This window comes from Malassezia restricta, chromosome III, assembly GCF_003290485.1.
Source record: "Malassezia restricta chromosome III, complete sequence".
Classification (NCBI taxonomy): Eukaryota; Fungi; Basidiomycota; class Malasseziomycetes; order Malasseziales; family Malasseziaceae; genus Malassezia; species Malassezia restricta.
In genome coordinates, this window is record NC_040195.1 from 61,182 (window position 1) to 79,396 (window position 18,215).

Here is an 18,215-nt window from a genome sequence, read left to right on the forward strand (position 1 = left end):
CCTACTAGAAGCAATGGACAAGTTGCGTCGTAGTCAAGGCACTATCAAACGCGCACTGTCGCATCCATGGCAACAACGCGCTACGCGCTGCCCATGAGGTCACGTGAGATGCCATGTGCCTTTGCTAGGAGGCAGGTGCGAAAAAAAAACGTTGGCGGGACGGCTGGGACGTCTTTTTCTTGTACATTCAAAGAGCGTGTGTACCGACGAGCCTAAGCCCTTCAAAACTTAGAAATGGCATTTGGAGCTCGTGGAGGTCGCGGTGGTGCACCCGGTCGTGGCCGCGGTGGACCACCTGGTCGTGGCGGTATGCGTGGTGGCGCTCGCGGTGGTCGTGGCGGCGCCCGCGGTGGTGGCCGTGGTGGTGGCCGTGGTGGCCGCGGCGGTGCTCGCGGTGGTCGTGGCGGCGCTAAAGGCGGTCGTGGCGGTGCGAAAGGTGGATCTAATGTTATCGTTAAGCCTCACCGTCACGAAGGTGTTTTTGTAGCAGAGGGCAAGGAGCATTTGCTCGTGACCAAAAACCTTGTCCCTGGCGAGTCTGTCTACGGTGAGAAGCGTATTGCTGTTGAAACTCCGGGCTCTGGTGAAGATGGAACTGCTATCACGAACAAGACAGAGTACCGTGTGTGGAATCCATTCCGTTCAAAGTTAGCTGCCGGTATTCTTGGCGGTCTTGATAATATTCACATCAAGCCTGGTGTCAAAGTCTTATATCTTGGTGCTGCTAGTGGTACTAGTGTCAGTCATGTGGCTGATGTTGTTGGTCCAGAGGGAATCGTATATGCTGTGGAATTTTCGCATCGGTCTGGCCGTGATTTGATCAACATGGCAAAGAAGCGTACAAACGTAATCCCAATCATCGAAGATGCACGTCACCCAGCCAAGTATCGCATGTTGGTTGGTTCGGTTGATACTATCTTTGCTGATGTTGCTCAGCCGGATCAGGCTCGTATTGTTGCATTCAACGCCGAATACTTCCTCAAGAATGGCGGACACGCTGTCATTTCGATTAAGGCCAGCTGTATCGACTCAACGGCCCAGCCAGAGGCCGTATTTGCTGAGGAAGTCAACAAGCTTAAGAAGAGCTCATTCCGCCCTCGCGAACAATTGACGCTGGAACCATATGAACGTGATCACGCCATGCTCGTGGCTCAATACCAACGGCATAAGTAAGACACCTTTAAAACATCTTCTACCAACTCCTAGTGTCTCTACCATGTAACTCTCTAGCTTGAAATGTGCTTCAATAGTAAAATCCTACGGTCTAAAAATGTTCTGGGAGACCGAATTGGCGGCCTCGAAAAAGAGCTATCTCAGGACAACAAAAAGACAGCGACCCATACTGGGATCGAACCAGTGACCTTAGAGTTTTATAGTCGACACACGACCAGTTTAACAGCTCCACGTGCTAACCACTGTACCAATGGGTCGAACTTCTCTCCGGGTTGCATTTAGTAGTATAGTTAAAGAAAACATTATGTCTTTGTGGCACGGATATGTGACCTGGACAGCGCCCAAGACCTTCATGCATCCTACTCCTTACAGCTCCAAGATGGTAACGATAATTGTGAAGGAAAAAATACTATATTGTTTTCATGTATCTTACTATGCGAATAAGCTTAGAACTTAAAGACCTGCTCAGCTTTGTAGCCAAGCTCCGACAGGACACCCTTCAATTCACCCTGCTGGAAGCCCTGCTTAGGGCCAGCAATCGCACCAACCATGGGTGGAGGACCACATACAAAGATCTTGGCTTTTCCACCCTTTTCAGCATCTGGAAGATACTTCTTGACGTGATCCTTCGTGATGTAGCCCTTCTCAGACTTGACGCTCTTGGCATTCTCATCGAGGAAGTAAACGATGTTGAAGCGGGAGTCCTTGCTCAGCTCGTCGAACTTCTCACGGAGCAGAATGTCAGCCTCTGTCTTGTTGCCATAAAGGAGCGTCACCTTGGTCTTGTCAGAGGGGTTCGCAGCAATTTCCTGGATGAGCTGCCACATGGGCGTGATGCCCGTGCCAGCAGCAATCATACCAATTTCCTCGAACTGGTTAGACTTGTAGGGATGCTTGGGGATGGGACCCTTGAAGCACATCTCGTCACCAGCCTTGAGGCCCTTGAGGTATTGCGTCATCTGGCCACCAGGGTAATGTTTGATGAGCAGAACAATCTCTCCCTTGTCCGACGGGGGGTTGACTGGAGTGTAGGGGCGGATGACGGGCTTTCCCTCTTTGTTCTTGGGATCATCACCAGCACCACGAATCACAAGAGCAGATGCAGTGAACATACCAGAGCGCTTGTTGTCAGGAAGCTCAAAAACGTAGAAGGCACTGTCGTGGTTGTAAGGACGAACTTCCTTGAGCTTCAGAGCACGAAACTCTTCATTCGAAAGGGCCACATCTTCAGAGTCAGCGTTGATTTTCTGTAGCTTCGAGCGAATGTCACCGTTGAAGCCGCCCATGCCGTACCAGGTGGCAATACCAGCAAGACCGCCGAGCGAGAGGTAGAGGCCCATGTTTGATGACGCCTGTTGCGCATTGTGGCGAACAGAGTAGTTGCGCACCTGCTTAGCGGAGAAAAGGGACTGCCTCAACGAGGTGCGAGCAAGGTTTGTAGTACGAGCTGCTGCGCGGAACATATGAATTATTGTTGGTAGAGAGGAAGAAAGGGCGGCACGGTCGGACCATGTCCCGACCACGCATGACGTCAGGTGTTTTTCTAATCATATGTCATCATGCCGTCAGCGTCTCACAAAGCTTGACACACAGACCTCCCACTCAAACATGAGCAGTCGTGGCGGCCGAGGCCGCGGTGGCTATTATCGCGAGCTTTATGGTAGCCGAGGTCGAGGCAGTAAATCTAATGGAACTTTCGCAAAAAATTCGGATGTCTACTCTCAGAAAAAGACTCGAACAGTACGAGGCACCTCCGAAGATTTAGCACGATCGCTCCATAATCTTCATATGCGCCCGTACCCTGCGTATCATGACATTGAGGGTATGTGGGCTTTCCCAGCCTTTACTTTTTATCTGGATCATGCACAAGCAGACCCATACGCTGCCCCAAGTAAGGCACGCGTGCGTATCTCTCATGAAAACGCAGGATTTCCATCCTCTGTGCTAGAGCCACGTATCCGTCGAACTGCATTAGCAGACTATATCTTGCGCCGCTTGCACAGAGTCTGCCAGGAAAGAAAATATGACCAGAAGCTGAAAGGTGGTGGATGGGCGGGAGCCAAAGGTGGTCAACTCGAGGTGGATGCGCCCGGTCAGCATGTACTCGAACGCACCGCAGTGATTGTGGACAAGGACGGTATTGAGATGCGATTCCTTGTGGGTCTTCCAGCGCAAGGTAGAAGTATTCTTGGCCATCTTGCTGCTGCCGTCATTTGTGAACACGTTCCTGAAATGGTCGAATGTGGTCTTTTGTATGCAAGCTATGACACTCGAGCATTGGAACGACATGTGCTCGTCATTGAAGACCAACACGTGCTGCGCACCAAGCTCAAGGACCATGGTCTTGTGGCATTTGTTCCAAATGGAGCCAAATTAGCCCGTGCCAGTGGCGACTCAGATTTGCCCATGACATCTTGTGTCCCATTCCAGAGTCCCCCGAGTGTACAAGTATCTATCGACATACCAAACCGGGGATCCATACAAGGCATGGGACTAAAAAGGGGCTCGCTAAACGTGTGCATCGGTGGCGGATTCCATGGAAAATCCACATTCTTGTCGGCCATGGCCCTCGGCTCCTACAATTTTGTTCCTGACGACGGACGTGAATTTGTGTGCACATGTGAAGATGTGGCCAGCGTGCGCTCGGAAGACGGCCGCTCTGTTGGAAAGGTCGACATTTCTCCGTTCATTTCTAACCTTCCCAATGCAGCAGATACGACTATGTTCAGCACAACAAATGCATCTGGAAGTACGTCGTGTGCAGCATCGCTGATGGAGTCTCTCGAATTGGGTGCAGACTTGCTAGTTCTAGACGAAGATACGACGGCATCCAACTTCCTAGTTCGTGATTATGCAATGCAATTGCTCGTCCCAAATGAACCCATTACACCGCTTGTGACCCGAGCACGTGCATTAGTGGACACAACGGGGGCGTCCATCCTGTTGGTGTGTGGCTCCTCGAGCTCATTTTTGTACGAGGCAGACGTTGTGTTGCAGATGGACCGCTATGTTATGAAGGATGTCACCGAACGTGCCAAACAGTTGTGCAAGAGCATCAATGTAAACTCAGTGCCTACATCAGACTCATCCTCCTTCCCAACTCTGTGTAAAAGGACGGTCGGCTTTCCGTTGCCACAAGTCCGGACTACGACGCAACATCGACATTTGATACAGTTTGGCGATCATGCTCTTGATTTGAGCTCGACACCGCAACTCGTGCACAAGAGTCAGACCCGAGCCATTGAAACTCTTTTGCGCCGTTGGATGAGCGCTTCTCCGGCGTCTTTGCGCACAATTGTGGATCAGCTTTATGACGATATGGAGAAATCAGGTCTAGACGCCTTACAGGAGCGGTCTGCGGATGGTTTCCTCGCACGTCCCCGTCGCTTGGATATTGGTGTAGCACTTAACCGGCTACGTAGTGCAGTTTGGTATCTAGAATGAGGTCATGACTATACGCGGTGCTTGCTAGAAAAGTTTCACCTCAATGGAAAAAGCGGACCTTGGATAGCGGGCGCGACGGACCGGAAGAGCGGTTGCGGACATGTGTGCGGCGTTCTTCAACTGCCGATGAGGCAGCCGGCGTCATTTCGTGGGAGTTAAATCCATCATCAAATGGTGCCAAGCTAGGTAAGCTGGCGCCCAAATCAACCGATGAACGCACGGGTGTCAAGCCCGCCAGCGGATCTGACTCGCCCTGGAAGGATACAATCGAATCGTTGGCTGCACTGATGAGCGGAGGCGGCCTCCGTTTTTCCCATGATATGGAGCCATCATCATCCCAACCGCCCTGTAGAATGTTTTCCAAGTCATCATCTTGAACTGTACCGCCGCCTTGCGCTGCAATCATAGATAAGGGGCGCGCAGAATGCATGAGGTCGGGCAAAGGCGCATTCTCGTCATAGCCATCGATATGATCGCCCCATTGATCTTCTGATGTTTCCTGTGACATGGGCGAGCATGGCCGATCGAGATCAGCGAGGCGAAGACCCGCATCATGCCGAGGATCGACGTCATTGTGAAAGCCGCCCCCAAACTGATGCTCCATTTCTTGGCGCCGCCGTGCATTGCGCTCCTGCTTGCGAATTCGCGACGTTTCCCATTCAGTCCACAATCGCATCGGCACCTCGAGAGCAGCATGGTAACCTTCTTCCGAAGTTTCATGAGCCCCACTCTTCGTTTCACCCTCTATTCGACGTGTCTCACCCCAAGAAAAGTCATCGAAATGCCAAAATGAATACGCGGGAAGAAGAAAATTCCACACAGGCAAGAAAATTAGATAGATGACAAGCCAAATTACATGGGAAGGGCTGAAGCGCACCATAGCAATGATAAATCCTGGTAAGAAAAGAACGACAAGAAGCATCATGAGTGGGATGGCAGATGTGAAGTCCTTGGGCGGGTCTTTGGCCGACATGATGATAAGGTAGTATGTGAGTGAAATAGCCACGGGCAGAACAAGAGTACCAATCAGATCCATAAGTACGACGAATTGCATCGAAAAACAGAAAGTGCCGCACAGATCTCGCACCAACAGAAGCTCCATAAGGTTATGCACGGTCGAATTAATCCAGCGACGTCGTTGTGACAGGAGCATGCGAAGCGTATGTGGTACCTCGGTGTGACACACGGCATGTGGTACGAACACCATACGGCGGTGGGGAAAGGTTCGTAGCATGAGGGTGCTGAGAAATCGATCTTCGCCAAGCAATAGCAAGTTCTTTTGATGCAGAGTCGTGACGATCGTTTGACTGTATTCGCGAATGATATCTTGCTTCACGATCACAGGAATCCAATCGTCGAAGCCAGGCTTGCGCGCTTTGATACGGTACATACTAAAGCAACCAGGCAAACATGTGACACCACCGAAAACAGCTTCAAATGCCTTGACCTGATGGTGCGAAATGAAATACTCAAACACTTGTATCGCTGTGACCCAGCTTTGTAGCTTGTTTTGGATTCGCGTCTCACCACACGCTCCCATAATCCGGTGGTCATTCAGCATGGCATTAGCCAAATAACGAAGCGCTGGTGGATGAACCTTGGTGTCAGCATCAACCATAAGGACCATCTCAAAAAAGTCTGGCGTTACACCCATCAATGCATGAATTTTTCGGAACAAGTCATAGTCCAAGGGCGACATGGGATCATTGTATGTAACGTGTTGGAAAAAGCTCATTAGGACCATTTGGGAGTCACGTTTACCGCGGTTTCCTGCCTTTTGACCAGCGGCCTCTTCAGGCATACCGCATTTGACCACCACAACCATCGGCACAGACTCACCACCAGAAGGGTCTTGATAATGGCCAGCGTAAACAAGCGCCATGTTCTGCGCTTTCTTACCTGATGAAACCGAGCGATATTTCATTGGCGTGGGTGTGCCAAAGCGCATGTCAGGGGTCATAAGACTGACGCACACATCCGGTGTGCTCATAGACTCACCCTTGCCCGTGATCATACCATCAGCGACAACAAAGATAAGTTTGCGGTTTGTAGGATATTCCGTCGCGCTCAGAGACGATAGAGTAGCAGAAATACCATCAAGACCCTCTGAATAGCATGTCACCAGACAAACAATGTATGGATCATTGCCAATATCTTCAGGTGTCATGGAGGCAGGTGTCATGAGCGACACATTGTTATTTGGCAAGTTTTTACTTGAGGCCGGCGTAGGTGTCACTATACCTTTTTGGGCCCATGGTGCAACACCCATTGAGTTTTCATGTGTTGCGCCGTCAGGCATGGCAACATGCGACTTTGGTCGCGGACGCCGCATACCTGTAGCTGAGAACTTGCCTGGTGGTGGTGGCGTGCTAGCCAAGCGGCGCGATCCAACAAAGGCATACCAAACAGCCATGATGGTACGTGCAAATACGAGGCCAAGAATTACAATCAAGGATATATAAAGAATGAGGTCAGCCATGAAACAGCCGGTGGTCTTGTAATTTACACGACCCGCCTGGTATCGTTGCTTCAAGCAAGGTATAGCATCACGAGCAAGCTTGTCGATGGTAAATAGGCGCGTGGCATCAGACATGTCTGTGTAGTTAGATGAAGGGGAAAAGAAGTTGCGGATCACTTTGTCGACGGGATCATTAGGTATGGGTTTTGTATATGTGGCGAGGTAGGCATTAAAATTTAGCACATATCCGTCGATGGCGAGTAGCTTGCCAGTGCCGTTAACAAGGTCTTCCCAGTCGTAGCCAATATGTTGATTTACTTTCTTGAGACCAAGATCGGACTCTAAATTATCGACGCGAAGCTTGTCCAGACATCTGATTTTTTTCCCGTCGGCATCAGCACAGTCTAGTGGTTTGGCCACGGTTGTGTTGATATTCTTGCATGCTGGGAAAGCATCCTCAGAGAATTCAAAAAACTGCGATACATCAAGACCACTATGCTCTCGAATTTGATCATAGATGAATGCTTCTGGGAATTTCGAATTAGCGGTGCTGTAGGCCTCGCCCAAGACGCCGACATAGCCGGATGCACGCTTAACATTAACAAATACGCCCTCCGCTTGATCGCCACAAAGCGTACGTTGTAGTCCCACAGTAATAAATGCGATAATACCACCCAGTGAACATGATAGGAGGACCAAAGTTATTTTCTCGCGCCATGCCTGCCGCACAGCAGCAGTATGTAGGCCAATAAGTGATAGAAGAGGTGCAGGTGCCCAAAATGTGCATATAAGTGCAAGATAATGCCACCACATTCGCCACCAACGAGGCTTATGAGACACGGAAAATGGATCATCCGGTTCGCCTTCTGGATTAAGAAGAGGCGCTCGTGCGTGACCGCGCTCTGGACGGTAGAGAGACCGGCCCCTGTATATGGCAGTGGAGCTCTGCAAGGGCGGTGGGGCCACGGAGGATACATCCACGGACGTTTCATCCTCTGATACGGTGCTAGGCCTCCGAATGAACGACTTTGCCGTGTCCCTGCGGCGATTGAGCTGGTTCAGCATCGCAACGTCTCTGGGCACTTAGCAGGGATAGGGAGTACCTGTAGGGTGTATGTGCACTGGAAAGTGCGTTTAACGTGATTTAGTTTAAGGGGTGCGAAGTGGTGTCGTGCTGGACGCGAGTAGGCGCTTCTTATTCCCGTTTCGCCCAACCGACCCTTTGAGGGATCGAGGAAGCTTGCCAGTCCCCTTTCCTGCTTGCAGTTGTATTATTGGCTCATGACGCTTGACAGATACCCTTCTGCCACGCATACCACGTGCCCTTTGTCGAGCGCGGCTGCTGCCTCCGCGCGAACAGTGCTGTGTGGAGAAAAGCTGCGCGTTAGCTTTCTCGTTGCCACAATCAGCAACGCCACCAACCAGTGGTCCTGAAAGTGGTGTCCGACACTGGATGGCGCTGCCTACGCCTTACTGTACGAAAGAACCTGAACGCCCCTGCTCATCCAACGAAATTCCTTACGCAGGCGTGGTGGCGCGTGACAAGCTGGCACATGATGTATACCAATCCGTGCTACGCACTCGTCGATGCGACTGGATAGAGCTCATGAACTGTGCCCCTATGGCGAGTCAGTACCATTTGAGTGCGTATAGTGTGCTCAAGTTCGGAGTCTCTGGGGCCCCCTATGCGTATCTTCCATTGACGCTTCAACAACCACGCTTGGCAGAAACCGTGCTAGAGCGCCAGCGTAAAAACGAGACGCACGCATGGCGAGTGAAACTACATTTGAATGCTGGTTTAGGGCTGAAAGATTCAAGTAATGCCATTCATCTCGTGGATAAGCTAACTGATGGGACTAATGAACGCATTTATCAGGACTTACAAGTGGCCATGGCGGACAAGTCCCTGGCTGAATCTCAGGACTCAGCGTGTGTGATCAAGACCAGTAACTCGCACCCTATTAGTCTCAGTCCTATCATTCCTGTTCACTTGCTGCCATATATATCTGCGGACGTGCTGAGCCATTTGCCCCCGTGCTTCAAAATGCCCGAGACGCATGATAAGAGTCAAGATCCTGTGCATATATCTCTAAAGACCACTGTTCGACGTGAAGATCTCGACGTGTACTTGGAAAAAAGTTTACAGGACACTGAGGGTTACGCGCTGGGGCAGATTCGAGGTGAACACCTCGTTCGTATGCCCAGGAGTGTTCCACTCGACAGTATGTTGAATGAAAATGGTGCACCATTGGAGCAGTTTTCATCCCATTCCCCTACATCTGAAGGGCCTTTAATAGGCAATCTGCTGCTCTCTTCGTGTCCGGGCAAAAAGGTCCGTCTTGACGAACCTTTCCAAGGCCGAAGCCCCATTTGCCGTGATCTAAAGATTGACCTCGACAGGATCAGGCAAATGGGTGTACGAGCCATTGTATGTTGCCTGGATGATGAAGAGCTCAACATGCTTGGAGCACCATGTCATGAGTACCGAGAACAAGCACAATCGCAAGGATTTGATCTGATTTGTCTACCCATGGCCGAAGGCTTTGCACCGATCAATATGACCCGCCTAGACATGATCATGTCTATGTTGATCCTGAACTATACGCTGCGTGGAACTTCCATTCTCGTGCATTGTCGGGGGGGTGTGGGACGTGCAGGCTTAGTGGCTTGTATCTGGTTGCTCAAGATGAATCTCGTATCGCTTGGGTCAGAGGATACACCAAAATTATGTCCATGCTCCAATACTTCATCTCAAGTGCTTGACACTGTGCTGAAACTCATTGACACTGTGCGGAAACGGCGCAGTTTGCGTGCTATCGAGACAGCGGAGCAGGCTCGTTTTTTGATGGAGTACGTCCGGTTTATATTCGGCCAAGAACGTGCGCGCTTTTGCTTGGAAACAGCCATGCCTTGATACACTCTATACCCATACTGTAGGACACGCATAGAATTAGACATTTACATTTGCTTGATTTTCCTCCCATGCAATACCTCCGAAACTAGTCTGTTTCGTGTAAGATCACTATACGTACCAACACAAGAATACTTCCGATAATACTTTGTAAAGGTAGAGACATGGCATTTTGGATGGCATCGATGCAAACAGCCATGGGGATGGTTAGAGAAAGTCCGATAGTGGTCAACAATGGAGACGATTTGAGTATGGCCACAAGGTAAGCAAAGTCAGACACCACCGTTATGCACATGTTGAAAAAAAGACCCGCCATAGTCAGACCATCATTAGGCCATGACAAGAGCTCGATACCAGCGAAATGCAATAGAAGACCAACGGGCCAAAATGCGACCAAGTTGAATGCTCCGACACATCCAAGAAAAAGAGGCATCGATATGCGATCCTCAGAGCCAATGCGCAATTTAAGGAATGTAACATAGCCAGCATAGCACAGGGCCGATACTAGTGCAAGGACATCACCCCACAGAGGTTTAGATAATGACATTGGAGTGTTTGACTTGTCGTGGTCCACAAACGTTACCAAAGTCACTCCTGTAAAACTGAGCACCACTGCAAATAATTTCCAAAAAGAGAACGTATCAATGCCACACAAACTGCCAAGTATCAGTGTGAATAGGCCACTTGTACTACCCAATGTGGTGCCGCTGGCAACACTGGTGAACGCCAAAGCTGCAACAAACGTCCAATTCGCGATAAACCAAATCACGGAAAACTCCATGGCTAAACAAGCGGTTTCAAAAATCGAGAGTGATGGTAATTCTGATGCATCCACAAGAACCGGGGCTTGGGACACAAGCCTTCCGGGATCCGTCGAAAGAGGATCGTTCTCAATAAGGGCTTGTGTTTCAGTGTTCCATTGTATGCTTCTTCTTTGTGTTCTAATAGGGATACTGACAGCAGGAAGGCGGCCATCGATTGATGACGCCCGAGGCAATTTTTTAGGAGGCGTTATATCGGTGTTGCTCGACCGTCCTACGCGAGAAGACACATCATGGGGAGTAGGAAGACGAAATCCCAACTTATACCACCATGAATTTGTGCTCGGCTGGACTGTTTGTTTTCGATGCTGAATTATAATACAGAATGGGATAAGATACACAGTGAAGGAAGCAGTAGAAAGATACGTTAAGGCGAAAGGCTTATCATATCCACGGGTCCTGCGGTTAGAGTGGCAACATACAGTACAGTATTGGCGAGGTAGTTCGAGCTTGTCCAAAGCACATCCACGAGTATGATCAGCAATGCTCCGATCGCATACTCTTTTGTGCTTGGTGCCATTCACCACGGCACGATGCACTTTGAACAAGGGTAAAATGACATTTCGCCGCTTGTCTTGCGTCACGCATTGTGCATATGAGATCGGGCAGATCGGGGGCGCGACTGACGCGTCTTGTAGTTGGAAAGGCGGACCAAGTCGATCACCACCACAACAATGGCTTCGGAGTCAGAGCAAGCTTGGCTAGAGCTCTGTATAGGGAGTGGTGAGCCTACAAATGTGCAAACACCTTTGTCAGCGAAGTCAAATGACGATGTAAGTGATTATGGGTGGTTGTATTGTCGAGCCAAGGACCTCGAGCACATGCATCGAATGTATGCCCACATTTTGCACTTTTTACGAGATGTGGAAGTCAGAAACATACATTCAGATGTATCAGAGGAAGATGGACTTCGTGTGTTAAGTGATCCTCTTGAAGAATGTCCGGATCCTGCTGAAAATCCTGAATATTATGATCAGATACTGCGTCCCACGTGTCTGCAGACCATTACACATCGCTTAGTGCATTGTGAATATGCTTCGCCAGCATTATTTGAACAAGACATGCTTCAGCTGTTTGAGAATGCGCGGACTTGGTACGGCCTTGGCTCTGAAGGTTATGCTGAAATGGTCACCCTTTTACGATTGTACAATCAGCTCACACCATCCCAGGGGCGCCTCACGGATGCACTTGGAGTGCGGCAAACCAAATCCCGCATGACAGACGTTGAAGTTGTTGACATGCTTCGATCTAAAGCTGTATCTCGACAGTGCTTTGCATCAACAGAATACGGCCCTGGAAGAGAGCCGCCGAAGGACGTTACAGCACAGGATATAACGCTTATGGAACATGTACCCTATAAAGGGCGCTTTTATCATGTGGGCGATTGGGTTCATGTGATGAATCCGGTCGACCCGGCACGGCCGATCGTTGGTCAAATATTCCGTTTGTACAAGCAGCAGAAAAAGCCAGGCGTTTTCTTCACGGCATGTTGGTACTACCGACCAGAACAGACGTGGCATATCAAATCGCGGCGTTTCTTTCCAAATGAAGTGTTCCAAACGGGTGTGTACGGTGAGCATGCTTTGGAAGATATCCTAGAAGATGTGCTCGTGCTGTGGCTTCCAGTGTACCTGCGAGCTAGGCCATCGGCTCATTACTGGCGAATGGATGCCCCTTTGTATGTGGTCGAATCCAAATATGATGTGGAACTGCACACATTTCACAAGATTGAAAAATGGGAGTACTATGTTCCTTCGGCCGTTCGTTCAAAAGCCACGCCAATGGATATATTCAGTCATCCTGCTGAAGCACCGCCAAAAAAACCGTCAGCATTGACAAATGGTCATGATATACCCGGCGGAATGCTTCTCGACGAGACAGATGCTGGTCTCGAGCGTGATGAATGGCCTAACCTATTTGAAGAAGCGGTACCTGTTTCTATACCGAGCTTTTCTGCTGTCTCATCCGAGTCGCCAGTCGTGCCACCCCCTGTTGCTGTATCACAGGCGGACAAATTGCGAGCGTATGCAGTGTTTCACGCTGCTGCCTCTGACATATCTCGACGCGTGCGGCCCGCAGCTTATAGCAAGTTGCAAAGGGCATTGGAGGCTCGTCCGCTTGCTACGCACGCTGAACTAGCGGCCATGGCGATTGAGGTAGGAGGTGCCGTTCCGCCCGAATTAATAACACAATTGCGCGATGCTGCCATTGCTGCTGGTGTATTGAGCGCGACACCCACAGCCAGTAATACTTCTGCATTCGAACGCAACTTGCCCACCGCTGCAGCTGTGTACGCTGCTCATAAACAAGGCGCTGACTTTGAAATGCTGCCTCCTGAGACGCGCAACTTATTCCGTCAAGACGAACAAGGCAATGTGATATGGTACGCCGCTCCTCCTGTGCCTGGTTGGCATCGTACCAGTGCCGTGCTGGACGGCACGACTCCACTGCCCCTCCCTTCCGAGGCTTACCTAAACTTCTCTAGCAAATACAGCAGAATTTAATAATTCAAATTTGGGCATATTTTAAAATGGGCGAAGGTGCTACTTACATGTCAGGGCGCTTTTCCATCAGCAGCGCACGGACTGGATCAAAGTAAGGATGGTTCTGTGCCTCTTGTGCAGTCAGGCGCTCCTGATGATCATAGCGAAGCAGCTTATCGAGAAAGTCGATGGCTTCGTCGGACACAAAATGTTGGTTCTCCGGTGTGACAAAACGAGACCATGGCTTGCGCGGGTAGCGTCCAAGAATTACATCGTAATGCGAGTCCAGCTCAATTTTGTACTTGTCCAAATACACCTGGAAATCATCTGTACCCAGCACCTTGCATATTTTCACTAGCTGGTCGTAATTGTCATGGCCATGGAAGAATGGCTCCTTGCGGAAAATCATTGAAGCAAACATACATCCCAGGCTCCACATATCTAGCGAGTAATCATACTCCTGAAAATCAACGAGCAGTTCTGGGCCCTTGAAGTACCGCGAGGCAACGCGCACATTGTATTCTGTGTGAGGATGATAAAACTCAGCCAAACCCCAGTCAATCAAACGCAGCTTGCGCTTTTCATGATCAATCATGACATTGTGTGGCTTGACATCGCGGTGCATTATGCCCCGTGAGTGACAAAAGTCGAGTGCCTTGAGCAGCTCGAAAATATAGTAGCGCACGTCATAGTCGGAGAATGTGGGGTACAAAACTTTAAAGTCGGTATTATCGATATATTCCGTGATAATAGACGGTGTCTTGGACTGAGGATCGCGTACCACGTCAATTAGCTGGACGACGTTAGGTCCGCCCATCAGATTTTGGAGAATTTTGATCTCTCGCTTGATCTTCTTCTTTTTCACTGGCTTTAACACCTTGATAATGCACTTATCGTACGTGGATGTGGACATGTTAACGCCCTCAAACACTTCGGAGTACTTCCCGCGACCAACCTTTTGCAAGATTTCGAAGTGATCCTGCGTTCCCCACTGCAGGGCAAGGTTGTCGTAGTCCCACCACTCTCGACCTCGAGACTCATTCGCATCCGCGTATACCCGGGATACGCTCATACTTGCCATGTTGAAAAGCCCTCAATTAGTTATTAAAAGCCTGCGTGACCCTCTGGTTCGCTATGCCCCGAGCGTTGGTTTCCCAACGAGGCGTTTGTTGCGAAGAGGTACGTTTCGTGCCGCGTTGCAGTGCATCTGTCGACCGAGCAACAAGGATACATCACGTGACAAAAGTATACGACCCTACCATGGCGTCTACGAAGCCGAAGGCGTGCATTCAGCGGGCGCAGGTTCCGAGCTAGCTGCGCTGTGCGGTACGGGTGGTGTAGAGTCAATCTTTCGTGTGCCATCCATGAACTGAAGGATCATTTCGTCCGTCACTTTAGACTTGCGTTCCTGAAACTCACCAACGACGCGTTGCAATTCTTGGATGCAGCGCTTTTTGAGTTCGCCAGTCAACAAACGACCAGCGCGGTAGTCGACCGCGATCTTTTCGATTTCATCATCATCATCAACGAAGAACGTGAGATACTGGAAACTCACATCGACATCAGGGTTACCGCCCAGACGGCGCTGCTCTTCCAGCGTTTCCTGACCACCTGAGATCGCATACTTGTTAATCTTGTTCTTGATCTGGTTTGGCGTGTCGTGCATGAAGATGCTTGACGTTTCCTTCGAAGCACTCATTTTTGTCTGAGCGCCTTGGAGAGCCGGGAAAAATTTGGAGTGGATCAGGCTTGGCTTGGGATACTTGAGACGCACGGCCACATCACGGGTCTGACGGAAGTAGGGGTCCTGATCAATTGCGCACGGAATCAGACAAGGCACATCTGAACGCGAGCCAAAGATTTGGGGAAACGAGTTACTAAAAGACGGCGCAGCCTGAATCGACACAAAATGCATCTTTCCCACACTGTCACTATCATTGAAACCAAACGTGCCTTTAGCCTGGTTTACAGTGATGTAGCGAGCAATACGAACCACGTTATGATAAAAGGGTCCGCCCACATAGTTGAGATCTGAGAAAATAAACGTCTTTTCGAGCTTGAAACCGCACGCAATGATGTCGCGAGCGTTTTCAAATGCAAATTTTTGCACCTGATCAATTTTTAGGTCATATTTGAATAGGAACTTTTCGTCATCAGTCAACTGGATCACTAAGGGTACGTCAAAGACATCTTGGAGCCACTTGGTGAACAAGAAAGGAATTAAATGACCCAGGTGCATAGATGCTGAGCTTGGACCACGTCCCGTATACAGGTAAAAGGGCTTCTGTTGCTCATAACGGGTAAGAATCATATCCAGCTCCCTGTGACTGAAAAAGCTGCCGCGGCGAAGTAGTGGGTGCGGGCGATGACCAGTTAAAGTCTCAAAGCGCTTTAGCAACGCGTCATCAATACGTTTTGTGCCAAAGTCCTTAATGAGCTTATCATAGTCAATTGATACCTGTTTGCCATCCACGTAGCCACCCTCGACATCCCAGGGCGTCACTTTCTGCTCCACAGCAGCATCATTTGCGGAAGACAATTCGGTCGAGATGGAGGCCTTCTCTAGTTCCGGCGCAAGAGAGGCCATGTTGCGTTCCTTGGGAAAATGGGGGAAAAAGAAATTGCGAACTGGAGACTTGCCCTACTGCCAATTACACTGGATGACGGCTGAGGTCTACCTGCCTTTTTCCTCCACCACACACAAGGCATCGAGACAGCCTCTTTCACCAGCATGTTGATGTTCTCAGCCTTCAAGACCTTGACAGGCCAGACTGTCACGGTCGAGCTCAAGAACGATTTAGCTATTCAGGGTACTCTCAAAAGTGTGGATCAGTTTCTCAACTTTAAGCTGGATGACATCAAGGTGCTAGATGAAGCACGGTACCCACACATGATGGCTGTCAAGTCTACTTTCATCCGAGGATCTGTCGTTCGATCTGTACACATCCCAGCCGCTGCTGTTGATACCCAGTTGCTTGAAGATGCCACACGACGGGGTATGTATTTTGTGTCTTACCAATTACAGAATCAGAATCGCAAAGTAAGCACTAAGTCATATGGAGGGTATATAGACGATGACTCTTCCTATTATGACTATGTATGTTTTTGAGGAGACTCTTTGTTCTCTGCTGCCATAGAGTCATCATTTTTGTCAGAAGACTTGGTAAAGCTTCCGTACCATTCCCGTTGCTTGGACGACAAGTATGATCCGAATTGACTTAATGCCGCGGCCCCCTGGGAACTTGTTGCCTGCCATGCAGATAAAGCATTTGAAAGCTTGGGCGTCGATTCGCCAGATTCCGTGTCATTTCTTGAATAAGATGCAGTCATACGACCAAGATCCTGGCGCCATGTATGCGCAGCCCGCAATAGACTCGCACTACCTGCCTGCCATGCTGCACCGATGCGCTCCCGTGTTGGTCCGAGGTTCTCTTCCAAGTTGAGATCATTAATGCCGGCTTGGAGTCGGATCGCCACGTCTGATAGTACCGTCGTCTTTCCTGAGCATGGATGCTGGCCAGGAATCAATTCACATAATGTCTCGTCAGTGAACTGATGCCATGTTTGAAACACGGACGTTTGCCGGAACGCTTCGACAAAGTCGGAGCCAAAAGATAATAGTGAGGATGCTTCTCCAGCTGATGGATGCAATTCACAATACTTGGCGGTAGATAGTAAGCCAAACACGTACTCTTCAAAACGTGCACGAAGATAGTCGTCACTTCCCTTGTACTGCATTTGTACCGGCTGTGCTGGATCGGCGCTATTCCATGTGGACTGCACCACATTAATCACGTCATCCATCCATTTTCGATCGGCCGGTGTGAGTGATACGAGATTATGCAAAGTTGGATCCAGGAAAGAGAGCTGCATCTTGTACAGATCCACAATTACGTCGGGCTGCGACGTTTTCTGGTGCTTGAAAATCTGATTAGTTGTGCCGATCAGCCATGTCTTGCACCGGAGATTGTCAATCTGCTGTAATGGGCAGTATGGCTGAAAAAATGCGTCATGGCTAAATAAAGGCAGAGGCAGTCCCATGTAAGCAAGTAAACTGTCTCGATCTGACATACGAAGCGACTCGGCCTTGACACGATCCCGGGACAATGTATTCAATTCCGGGGCGGCCGCATCTTGGAGGTGTGGAAGTAGCGCAGGTATTAAAGAAACAAGACTGTACTGCAATGTACACAAATGTTCGACTGGGTATCCATACACCATAATGCGTTTCTGTAATAAGATGAGCTTCAGGAGCATCAGGGTTCGGAATCGCCATTTATGCACACACTCTCGAATAGATGTGCCCATATATAATGTATTTCCATCCTCATCAGATGAAATACTTTTATCTTTAGCTGGAGAACGATGCACGCCTGACTCAAGAGTCTCATAAAACTCCTCGAGAAGTTTGACATTATTTAAATCACGTTGTGCAAAGAAAGCACGCGTTACCATTCCAAGCTTCGTGCGTAAAGGTCCAAAAATAGGCTGCATAGCGAGAATAACAATGGCCTTTTGCACCATACTGCGCTTCACGTCTGAGCCCTTGTTGATCAAATCATCTGCTTGGATTTGCCGGTTGCACGAAATGCCAAAAATAGTGCTAGGGCGCAGAGAACGACATAGCAGATGAAAGTAAGAGTAATCCTCATCAGACTTGGATTAGTACTTGCTTACATACCATATGACTACCATCCGGTAGGGCCATGAACGGAAGCTGTGTTCCAAGCTCTTCATTCGATTCAAGCTCCCGTGGATATGCGTATTCAATCTGAGGGCCCACTAGATGATTCAATACAAATAAGCATATTTACAACGTACAAAGTCCACAACAACCACACCTAAAATGATGGAATTATCAAAATTGGCATCATTATCTTGTCCAGCAGACGCCATTTCCACCAAGGTGACACTGGCAAGCCTTT

At 49.4% G+C, this 18,215-nt stretch overlaps 11 protein-coding genes and 1 non-coding gene across 12 annotated transcripts; 5 read left to right on the forward strand and 7 right to left on the reverse strand.

Moving 5' to 3' along the window:
- Nucleotides 1–234: 234 nt before the first annotated feature.
- On the forward strand, nucleotides 235–1,173 carry MRET_1648 (rRNA 2'-O-methyltransferase fibrillarin; the record flags this gene model as incomplete). The annotated part of the gene is made up of 1 exon (XM_027628275.1): nucleotides 235–1,173. The coding sequence occupies one exon, from the start codon at nucleotides 235–237 to the stop codon at nucleotides 1,171–1,173; it is 939 nt and encodes a 312-aa protein (XP_027484260.1).
- A 159-nt stretch (nucleotides 1,174–1,332) lies between these two features.
- On the reverse strand, nucleotides 1,333–1,430 carry MRET_t0024. Its single transcript has one exon. It is a non-coding gene; the product is annotated as a tRNA-Asn (tRNA).
- Nucleotides 1,431–1,619: 189 nt separating this feature from the next.
- Nucleotides 1,620–2,636, reverse strand: MRET_1649 (cytochrome-b5 reductase; the record flags this gene model as incomplete). Its single annotated transcript, XM_027628276.1, has 1 exon — nucleotides 1,620–2,636. The coding sequence occupies one exon, from the start codon at nucleotides 2,634–2,636 to the stop codon at nucleotides 1,620–1,622; it is 1,017 nt and encodes a 338-aa protein (XP_027484261.1).
- Nucleotides 2,637–2,781: 145 nt separating this feature from the next.
- MRET_1650 (putative ATPase of the ABC class) lies at nucleotides 2,782–4,617 on the forward strand (the record flags this gene model as incomplete). Its single annotated transcript, XM_027628277.1, has 1 exon — nucleotides 2,782–4,617. One exon carries the CDS (start codon nucleotides 2,782–2,784, stop codon nucleotides 4,615–4,617), a length of 1,836 nt encoding a protein of 611 aa, XP_027484791.1.
- A 40-nt stretch (nucleotides 4,618–4,657) lies between these two features.
- On the reverse strand, nucleotides 4,658–8,140 carry MRET_1651 (chitin synthase; the record flags this gene model as incomplete). Its single annotated transcript, XM_027628278.1, has 1 exon — nucleotides 4,658–8,140. One exon carries the CDS (start codon nucleotides 8,138–8,140, stop codon nucleotides 4,658–4,660), a length of 3,483 nt encoding a protein of 1,160 aa, XP_027484790.1.
- A 388-nt stretch (nucleotides 8,141–8,528) lies between these two features.
- MRET_1652 (uncharacterized protein) lies at nucleotides 8,529–9,989 on the forward strand (the record flags this gene model as incomplete). The annotated part of the gene is made up of 1 exon (XM_027628279.1): nucleotides 8,529–9,989. The coding sequence occupies one exon, from the start codon at nucleotides 8,529–8,531 to the stop codon at nucleotides 9,987–9,989; it is 1,461 nt and encodes a 486-aa protein (XP_027484221.1).
- A 36-nt stretch (nucleotides 9,990–10,025) lies between these two features.
- On the reverse strand, nucleotides 10,026–11,327 carry MRET_1653 (solute carrier family 35, member F5; the record flags this gene model as incomplete). The annotated part of the gene is made up of 3 exons (XM_027628280.1): nucleotides 10,026–10,079; nucleotides 10,108–11,206; nucleotides 11,230–11,327. The coding sequence occupies 3 exons, from the start codon at nucleotides 11,325–11,327 to the stop codon at nucleotides 10,026–10,028; spliced, it is 1,251 nt and encodes a 416-aa protein (XP_027484220.1).
- A 154-nt stretch (nucleotides 11,328–11,481) lies between these two features.
- Nucleotides 11,482–13,311, forward strand: MRET_1654 (chromatin structure-remodeling complex subunit RSC1/2; the record flags this gene model as incomplete). The annotated part of the gene is made up of 1 exon (XM_027628281.1): nucleotides 11,482–13,311. The coding sequence occupies one exon, from the start codon at nucleotides 11,482–11,484 to the stop codon at nucleotides 13,309–13,311; it is 1,830 nt and encodes a 609-aa protein (XP_027484219.1).
- Nucleotides 13,312–13,354: 43 nt separating this feature from the next.
- Nucleotides 13,355–14,371, reverse strand: MRET_1655 (casein kinase II subunit alpha; the record flags this gene model as incomplete). The annotated part of the gene is made up of 1 exon (XM_027628282.1): nucleotides 13,355–14,371. One exon carries the CDS (start codon nucleotides 14,369–14,371, stop codon nucleotides 13,355–13,357), a length of 1,017 nt encoding a protein of 338 aa, XP_027484218.1.
- Nucleotides 14,372–14,557: 186 nt separating this feature from the next.
- On the reverse strand, nucleotides 14,558–15,877 carry MRET_1656 (tryptophanyl-tRNA synthetase; the record flags this gene model as incomplete). Its single annotated transcript, XM_027628283.1, has 1 exon — nucleotides 14,558–15,877. One exon carries the CDS (start codon nucleotides 15,875–15,877, stop codon nucleotides 14,558–14,560), a length of 1,320 nt encoding a protein of 439 aa, XP_027484787.1.
- A 144-nt stretch (nucleotides 15,878–16,021) lies between these two features.
- On the forward strand, nucleotides 16,022–16,341 carry MRET_1657 (U6 snRNA-associated Sm-like protein LSm2; the record flags this gene model as incomplete). The annotated part of the gene is made up of 2 exons (XM_027628284.1): nucleotides 16,022–16,286; nucleotides 16,316–16,341. 2 exons carry the CDS (start codon nucleotides 16,022–16,024, stop codon nucleotides 16,339–16,341), a joined length of 291 nt encoding a protein of 96 aa, XP_027484786.1.
- A 42-nt stretch (nucleotides 16,342–16,383) lies between these two features.
- Nucleotides 16,384–18,186, reverse strand: MRET_1658 (avl9 protein; the record flags this gene model as incomplete). Its single annotated transcript, XM_027628285.1, has 3 exons — nucleotides 16,384–17,946; nucleotides 17,972–18,082; nucleotides 18,112–18,186. The coding sequence occupies 3 exons, from the start codon at nucleotides 18,184–18,186 to the stop codon at nucleotides 16,384–16,386; spliced, it is 1,749 nt and encodes a 582-aa protein (XP_027484783.1).
- Between the last annotated feature and the right edge of the window lie 29 nt (nucleotides 18,187–18,215).